Source organism: Emydura macquarii, unplaced genomic scaffold, assembly GCF_026122565.2.
Source record: "Emydura macquarii macquarii isolate MOO-44397 ecotype Brisbane River unplaced genomic scaffold, CSIRO-AGI_Emac_v2 contig_3456, whole genome shotgun sequence".
Lineage (NCBI taxonomy): Eukaryota > Metazoa > Chordata > Testudines > Chelidae > Emydura > Emydura macquarii.
The window spans coordinates 1-8,326 of NW_027133593.1; the positions used below are offsets into that span (position 1 = coordinate 1).

At 47.3% G+C, this 8,326-nt stretch overlaps 1 protein-coding gene across 1 annotated transcript; it reads right to left on the minus strand.

Moving 5' to 3' along the window:
- Nucleotides 1-4,067: 4,067 nt before the first annotated feature.
- On the minus strand, nt 4,068-5,391 carry LOC137144484 (olfactory receptor 10D3-like; the record flags this gene model as incomplete). The annotated part of the gene is made up of 3 exons (XM_067534843.1): nt 4,068-4,843; nt 4,962-5,002; nt 5,262-5,391. Coding segments are annotated over 3 exons (947 nt in total), but the record flags the coding sequence as incomplete, so codon positions are not given.
- Nucleotides 5,392-8,326: the final 2,935 nt, after the last annotated feature.

An 8,326-nucleotide genomic window follows, 5' to 3' on the forward strand; every position in this document is an offset into this window, starting at 1 on the left:
TCGGCAATCTGGAAGCTTCTGTGGAGGGTGGAAGTGTGTTCAATGGAGAGAGGGCACAGAGACGAGTTCATAAAGGGTTTGCTAGATCCACTTCTGGATGGATCCTTTCCTGACCCCTCTCAGGGCTGACAGTTAGTACCCCCACAGACTCCCATAATGTGTCAGTCGGCACTATGGAAGCTTCTGTGGTGGGTGAAAGTGTGTTCAATGGAGAGAGGGCACAGAGATGAGTTCATAGAGGAGTTACTTGACCCACTTCTGGATGGGTCATTTCCTGACCCCCCCCCATGGATGACATTTAGAACCCCCATAGACTCCCATGATGTGTCAGTTGGCACTCTGGAAGCTTCTGTGAAGGGTGAAAGCGTGTTCAATGGAGAGTGGGCAACTTATTTGGTAGCTGGATTGAAGTGGCAGAAGTTATAATTAGTCTCTGTAGACAGATTATCCCAGCTCAGTCATAACATACCATGATTTGCAGTCACCTTTGGGGTTAATTAAAATGCAGGTGTTCTAATGAATGCCCAGGGGGGCCCTTATCACTGCGCTGGGTAGCAGTGCCAGCGTTACTCTTGGCTGGCACCAGCTGAGTTCCATGTGTCATTGCCATGAACAGCAGGGCTGGAGCTGCATTTTACTCTTCTTACTTGTATTCTCACTGTTCCTATCAGAGGCAGCTGGGACCTGCTGATGGTGGGCAGAAGGCACGGTTCAAAGACACGCACATGCTCTGCTCTTAGCTGCCCCTCCCTGCAGCTCCCACAGCAAAGTGTTTGCTTCTCCATCTCCCCATGGCCATAGCTTGCAGCCTGCTCCAGGAGTCTCTGGAGAGGGAAGGCGCCTGGCCAGCAAACCCTGGCAGAAATCTGCACGGTCACCTGACCCCTTGTGCCCCAACCCTGGGTCGCCTCTGATTCTTATCATTGGTATTATGGTCAGACCTACAGACTGGAACTCAGATGTGGGCCTTTTTCTGCTGGGTGTTGCGCAAACACATAGTAAGAGGCTGTCACTGTCTGAAATGGACACACATTTAATGGATGAGAGAAACAAAGGATTTAATGATCCCCATTTAACAGATGGGGAAACTTAGGCACAAAGCAATTCAGTGAGTTACTCAAGGTCAAATAGGGAATCTTCCACAGAACCTGTACTTGAACCCAGATCTCCTGTGTTCCACTCATTTGTCCTAGCCACAAGATAATGCTTTGCAAATAATTCCCATGGCTCTTTAAATGTAGGTACATTGAACTGATACAGTCCTCAGTTACTAAATGCTATAGCCACCTCCCCTCCCCCCTTCTCCCTCAGGAGCCATCCAGTGCCCAGGGCCTGGAGGTCAGTTGAGCTTCCCCATTGTCCATCAGAAGTTACAGCCGCTTTTAGAGTCAATGTCCACAGCTGTGCACCTCTCTTCCATTCCAAGTTCTCTTTGCTCAGTTGCCCTGTTCTGGGTTTGTGGCTCTTTGGAAATTGGTTTCCTGGACAACAGCAAAGAAACAACAGAGAAAATTCAGGTTGAGCCCCAGCTGTACAAAGGGGTCCTGCAATGCAGGGGGTGGTGTACGCAACTCAGGAGGGCGCTCCTCCCTCAGTCAGCACTGTTTTTTAATGCTGGGATGTTGTGGTAGTGTGGACTGTCCTGCAGGGAAAAGGGCAAGTGGCATGGCTCACATTATCTGCCTCAGTTTCCTTTCCCTTTTTTATTTTAATTGTTTTTTTATTTATGGGCAAAATCCCACTTCCTAAGAGCTGATGACAATTCACAAAAATATTATTTTTCTTTTGTAGAAGACCATTAGAGGGTAATGGGCACTGCACCCACACCGGTGAGAGACAGACCCTGCCCCAGAGAGCTTACAAGAGAAATGGGTGGGAGAAAACTGATTTGTACCACAGTGCATCAGATGGAGAACTGAGCCCCAGAGAGATTAAGTCACTTCTCTAACTTCTGATATAACACTTCCAGTTTAGGTTGGAAATTTCAAAGGGGCCTGAAGGGAACTAGTTTTCCAATTGCCGCAGACTTTTAATTTCCTTGGGTGCTTTGGAAATCACAGCCTCAAAGCCCAACTCTTTTTCCGTTTTTTCTTGCTGTTTTGTTAAATTTCACTTTTTATTTTCCAGTCTCATAAATGGGTCCAGTCCTCTCCACACACTGGTTTCCAGCTGAGGATGGGAAACAGGAAGAAATCCTCTTTTGAGTCCCAGGTTTTGGTTTCATACACATTGAATGTTGCTCAAAATTCAAGTGCAATGGATGCAGGAGACACAATACATACGTAGCACAAGCCCAAAACACAGTGCAGGTGATGAGTGTAGAGTTCTCACCTCCATTAAACCTTCTGTTAGCTTTTTTCTTCCTTTTTTCTTTATCTATCTAGCTCTGTCTGAGTACAGGGTAAAATGTACAAAACCACCCAAGTGACTTAGGAAAGTAAGTCTCATTTTCAAAAGCCATTAAGGAGCCGAGTTCTCACTGCCATTCAGTGGGACATAGGCTCCCAACGGCCAGATTTTCAAAGGTGCAGATAGACACGTAGTGGGATTTTCAAAGGGATCTTAGTGTTTAGGCTCAGAGTTTTGTTACAGTTCAGGGCAACTGCACCTGCATTTTCCCTTAGTGGTCCAGCAAGGGCCAACACTCCCAGCTTCCAGCTCCCTGTCCGTTGCCTTTCTTGGGTGGAAACCCACATCTCTCTCCTTGCTGACTGGGGTCTTCACAACAACACACACACAGCTGCGCTTTTAATACAATGGACCTCCAAGGTATTAAAGCTCATGCAGTGAGGTTTATCCAGAATATTGCAGGAAATGGCTGTCTGTCCCCCTTTTAACAATCTGGCCCCAGACATCTAACTCTGGTTGATTTCAAGGCGGGTTAGGTGCCTACGTGCTCCTGAAAATCCTGCTAGGTGTCTAAATATCCTCTGGCTTAACGTCTAGATTTACAAAGGGGTTTATGTGCCTGGTGGAATTTACTAAGGCTTTTAAATAGGTCAGGTGCTCAACTCCCATTGAAACTAAATGGTAGGTTGGTGGCTGACTCACTCAAGGTGCTCTTCAAAACCCTATTAGGTGACAAAATGCCTTTGAAATCTGGTCCTCAGAAGCCTCAATCCCAGGGCCTTTCAGTGAGATTTAGGCCTGGTCTACACTTACCTTAAAATTTGGCGGCAGTCGACAGGAGTTACACAAGCTACGCAAAGTAGATTGTATAACTCCTGTCGACTTCTTAACTTCTGTTGTGTGCAGTCTTCACTGCGCCACAGTACTTGAAGGGATCGTTTTCACAAGTCAACTTCCACATCGATTGAGCGGGTCCTCACTGACCACACAATCGATCCGGGAAGATCGATTTGATGGCGGCGAATGTGCCGCTGTCAGTGAAGATGTACATTAGGTTGTTAAATGCCTCCATCACTTCTGATGGGGCTGGGGTTGGTCCTGCTTTGAGCAGGGGGCTGGACTAGACGACCTCCTGAGGTCCCTTCCAACCGTGTTCTTCTATAATTCTATGAAAATGGGATTTACATTCCTAAATCACTGAGGTGGTTTTGAAAATTTTACCACAAATCCACTGATCTTCAGGACATGCTGAAAACCCAGCTGTTCTCCCAGGATCGTTAGGCAGTTCACTAGCACAGCTTCCTGCTGACATGTGGTTTGTGCCAGATGAAGAAGACAATTTTTTTCTTCCCTTTCTTGAGTTTGCAGAAGATGCTGCCCTAGCTTCTGTAGATTTGTGCAATGAGGCTGAGACTTTCAAAGTCAGCTATGAGATTTGGATCTCCAATTCCTATTAATTTTAATGCAGACTGAGAGTGCCTATTCTTTAGGCAGCTTTCAACATGTCAGCCTTAAAGCATGTCCAAGACAGCTAGATGCTTTTAGCAGCACTTTTATGCTTTGTAGAGCTCCAGATAGTCAGGTGAGGCTGTATGGGGAAGGAGAGAGAGAAACTCTCACATAAGCCACATAAGAGCCATGCGGATGAATTTGTAGACATTTTTCAATGCTCACCCACATGCTACTTCTTGAGATGCAGCACATCAACGTTCAGTCGTCTAACCCCCTCTCAGTTTCCTCAGAGCCCGTTTTACATCCTTGTTCCTCAGTGAGTAGATGACCGGGTTCAGCATGGGCGCTACCACATCGGCAGAGATCTGCAAAGCGGTCGCCACCACTCTGCTCAGCTGTGGCTGCGTGTAGACCACGGCACAGGGCCCAAAGAACAGCGTCACCACCGTCAGATGTGAGGCGCAAGTGGAGGCTGCTTTGCGTCGCCCTTCGGCTGAGTTCATCTTCAGGATGGAGTAGACGATGCGGACGTAGGACATGAGGATGAGGAGGAAGCAGGTCATGGGCACGACGACAATATTGGCGAAGCTCATGGTCTCGATGATGTACGTGTCCGCGCAGGCCAGCTTGGTCACCGGGAAGATGTCACAGAAGTAATAGTCCACCGCACTGGGCCCACAGTAGGGCAGCGTGAAGGTCAGGCTGGTGAGAATGGTGGCCTGAAAGGAGCTGGTGACCCAGGTGCCAGCAGCCAGGATGGCGCACACCTTCCAGTTCATGATGATCAGGTAGTGCAGCGGGTGGCAGATGGCCACGTACCTGTCAAAGGCCATGACTGTGCAGAGCAGTTCCTCGGTGCCGCCTAGGAAGTGGAAGAAGAAGACCTGGGACATGCAGCCGCCCAGCGAGATGGTTCTACTCTTGGTCCAGAGACTGACCAGCAATTTAGGGATGGTGACGGAGGCAAATGCAAGGTCCACCACAGAGAGATTGCAGAGGAAGAAGTACATGGGGGTGTGCAGGCGGGAGTCAGCGAGGATGGCTGATGAGATGAGCAGGTTGCCCAGGAGGGTGCAGAGGTAGAAAGTTAAGAAGCTGATGAAGAGGATGGTCTCATGGCCTTTGGTGTTGGGGATCCCTAACAGAATGAATTCCGACACCATAGTGCGATTCTCCATTTCCATGTGAGACAGGGTCATTCCTGGAAGCACAGAGAGAAGGCAGCCAGATTAGCAATCTCAAATAAATTATGGTTTGTTTATTCCGTAGCACACTTCAACTTAATCTGACAAGGGTAAATCTTTCTAGCCATCATAAATTTGTTGAAAGTGAGTGGAGAATTAGGACTCTAATATTTCATTGATTCTATTTGATGCTACTCAATTGAATTTTCCTTTTTTTTTCCCATTCAACCATCTTCTATCTATTCAGTTCTTATAGATCATACTAGGAAGAAGTACATGAGGGTGTGCAGGTGGGAGTCAGTGAGGATGGCTGATAAGATGAGCAGGCTGCCCAGGAGGGTGCAGAGATAGAAAGCTAAGAAGACGATGAAGATGATGGTCTGAAGGCTGTCAGTGTTGGGGATTCCTAAAAGGATGAAATGAGTCACCACAGTGCGGTTGACCAACCCCACAATGGACTTAATTCTGGGGTAGGGGAGAGAAATAATGCCAACGAGTTAGTGAAACAAAAAAACATAACATCCTTTTTATACTTTCTATGCTCACCAGTCCTTCCACTGCCGCCGCTTTACTGCATGTCACCCCATTACTGCCTTTCCTTCGTAGTAGTTTATATTTACATCATTCTCATGGCTGTTGGGATCAAGTCCTCACTATGCAGTGCAGAACTCAGAAAGAGAAAATGTCTGCCTTCAAGATCTTACAATCCAAAGACAAACAGACCAAGGGGATGTCCTACTCCATTCTACTCTATTCCAGTTTCTTCTCTTCTCTCCTCTCCTGTTCTAATTTCTTCACCTCTATTCTATGCAGGCTGTTACCCATCTTTATCACCACAGCATCTTAGATTCTTCCAGTGGTGGATTAGGGGATGTGACCAATGTTTGTCATATGTGGTTTGTTCTTTCACTCATCCTCTCTGTAGAGGGATTATTGTGTGTGCAGTGGAGTACTTTGTTTTGGCCGGGATTCATTTTTATCAGTGTAGGTGCTGCTCTGTGTTTGTGTTAAAGGAGAGGGTGAGGGTGCAACATACGAACAAATGAATCCGGTGAAGAATTGTCCCAGCTTTGTTAATGATAAGAATTGTTTGGCGGTTTATGTGCGGGTAAAAGAGACAGGGAAAAGGAAAAAAGTAGAATAGGGACAGCTTGTCATCTGCTCAGCCATGATCAGCAGGCTGTGTTCTGTGAATATCAATAATTATCATAATATCATTGTGTAAAAATCTAAGGTCAGATTTGAAGGACACTAATGAAGTGTCTATTTGCATTTTCTTAGGGAGCTTTCCCCATGCATGAGAGGTGCTGTTGGAAGAGAGAAGGGGCCGTGTTGCGTTATCACCTACAGGCTACACTACAGAGCTTACAGCAGTGTCTCTTTAGCACTGCTAGTACAGACAGGCTAAGCCAATGGGACAACGCTCTACCGTCATGTTAAATACTCCAGCCCCGGCGAGCAGCAGTTGCTATGTCAGTGGGAGAAGCTCTCCCATCAACACAGAGTTGTCCACACCAACGCTTAGGTCAGTGTAACTTATGCTGGCTTATTCAGTCCCCTGAATAACGTAATTTATACCATCCTTAGCTGTGGTGTGTACATAGCCACACAGAGATTAACAGAGAGAGGGAGATAAATGATACACAGCCACAAGAGAGACAGGCAGACAGGTACTACAGAGAGACACAGGGAAAGATGGATGGACGGATTTTTCTGTAAAGAAAATATTTGGGTGACATCGTCTTTGAGTGAGGTGGAGACTGACAGATTTCAAGACAGGAAGAGACTGAGGGACAGAGAAAATCTTTACCAGACCAGATGTCTTACACTGGCTGCATTGGGAAAGGACGATCCAGCTGAATGGAATTTTCCTCTTCCCCCTGACCGTGACCCCTTTGTAGAAGCGTCCAGATTTTTATCCAAAACAGCACATCATACAGGAGAGGTGCCGGGTCTGTGCTTTTGTTATCCAGCCTGCAGACCTCATCGTCTCCGAAGGTAGCCAGGGATGTCCACAACCTATCACCACAGGCTGCTGCAGAGCCCCAGAGCTTTTTCACAGCTTCCCACAGCCTTTAGACTGTCCATGGTCTTTAAATCACCCAAGGTCCCTTTGGGATCCGGTCTCTCAATCCCCTCCAGGCTCCTGGTCTGAGTCCTCAGCAGAGTCACCAATTAACTAAGATTTTGCATCATTTAAGAGGACACTCACAGACCCTCAGAACCAGCTGCTCAGCTGGCATAAATAAAGGTAGCAGTAATAACCTGAAAGGGCTGGATCCTCATTTCCACCAGGCTGCAGTTTCTCCTCTCACTCGGCATGACCTGAATCCTGAGTAACTCCATTGGGTTCAATGGGGCTGATTCCCCTCTGTCACTCACCCTGGTGGAGTAAATCCAGACTAAGTCCATTGGACTCAAAGGAGCTATGTAGATTTACACCAGCTGAGAATATAACCCATAAATGATGAGGGGACATGGGATGTCAATTCTCATCTAGTCTCTCCTGCTGTGTAACACAAGCCAGCGAATTCCACCCAGGAGTGTGAAATGGAAGTGAACTGGGCCTGGTGTTCAGCTAGTGGTCTCTGTCGCCAACAGAGCTTTCTCCTTGGTTTGAATTAGCCGCTGCTCTTGTGCCCCCTTCTGTCTCTTTGTGCACCTGGATGTATTCATGCAGTTGTGTGATTATCTGTGAGGGTGAAAGTCAGCGCTGTGCGGATGGACAGCATAGGTCCCGTGCACCACTTGGGATCACCTTTTGCTATCCCGTACAGACTTGCGGTATTGCGGTCCCTAGCAACTCCAGGAAGATCATGGCCCCAATGTTCTGGGTGCAGCTCAGACACAGCGTGAGACAGTCCCTGCCTTTGAGAGTTCACAAACATAGGAAGGGTTACCAGCCCATTTTACAAGGGGGAACTGAGGCACAGAGATTAGAGAGTGAGATTTTCAAAGAAGCTGGACTCCCAAAACTCATTCTAGTGCAGTGGGCTTTGGGCTCCTAACTCCTGTTGGCTTTCTTGAAAATCTCAGACTGATTGAATTGTCTGTGGTCACAAAAGGAGTGTGTGGAAGAGCCGGGAATGTGACCCAGCGGTCTAGGATTCCAGTCTGAGCATTACCCCCAACACCATCCCTTCTCTTTCCACTGGGATGAACATCACTCTGTGTCTTTCTGGGTCCCAGCATGTTCTCTTACCCAGCCCTTTGCACAACCAGTGTTCATGCAGGGAAAGGATCTTTAGAGAATTAAGGTTCATTTAACTTATAAAAGCTGCTCCTTCACTAGCCTGGTAAGTCTCGTCTTGCACCTCTGCTGTGCCTCAATGCTAAAGGCT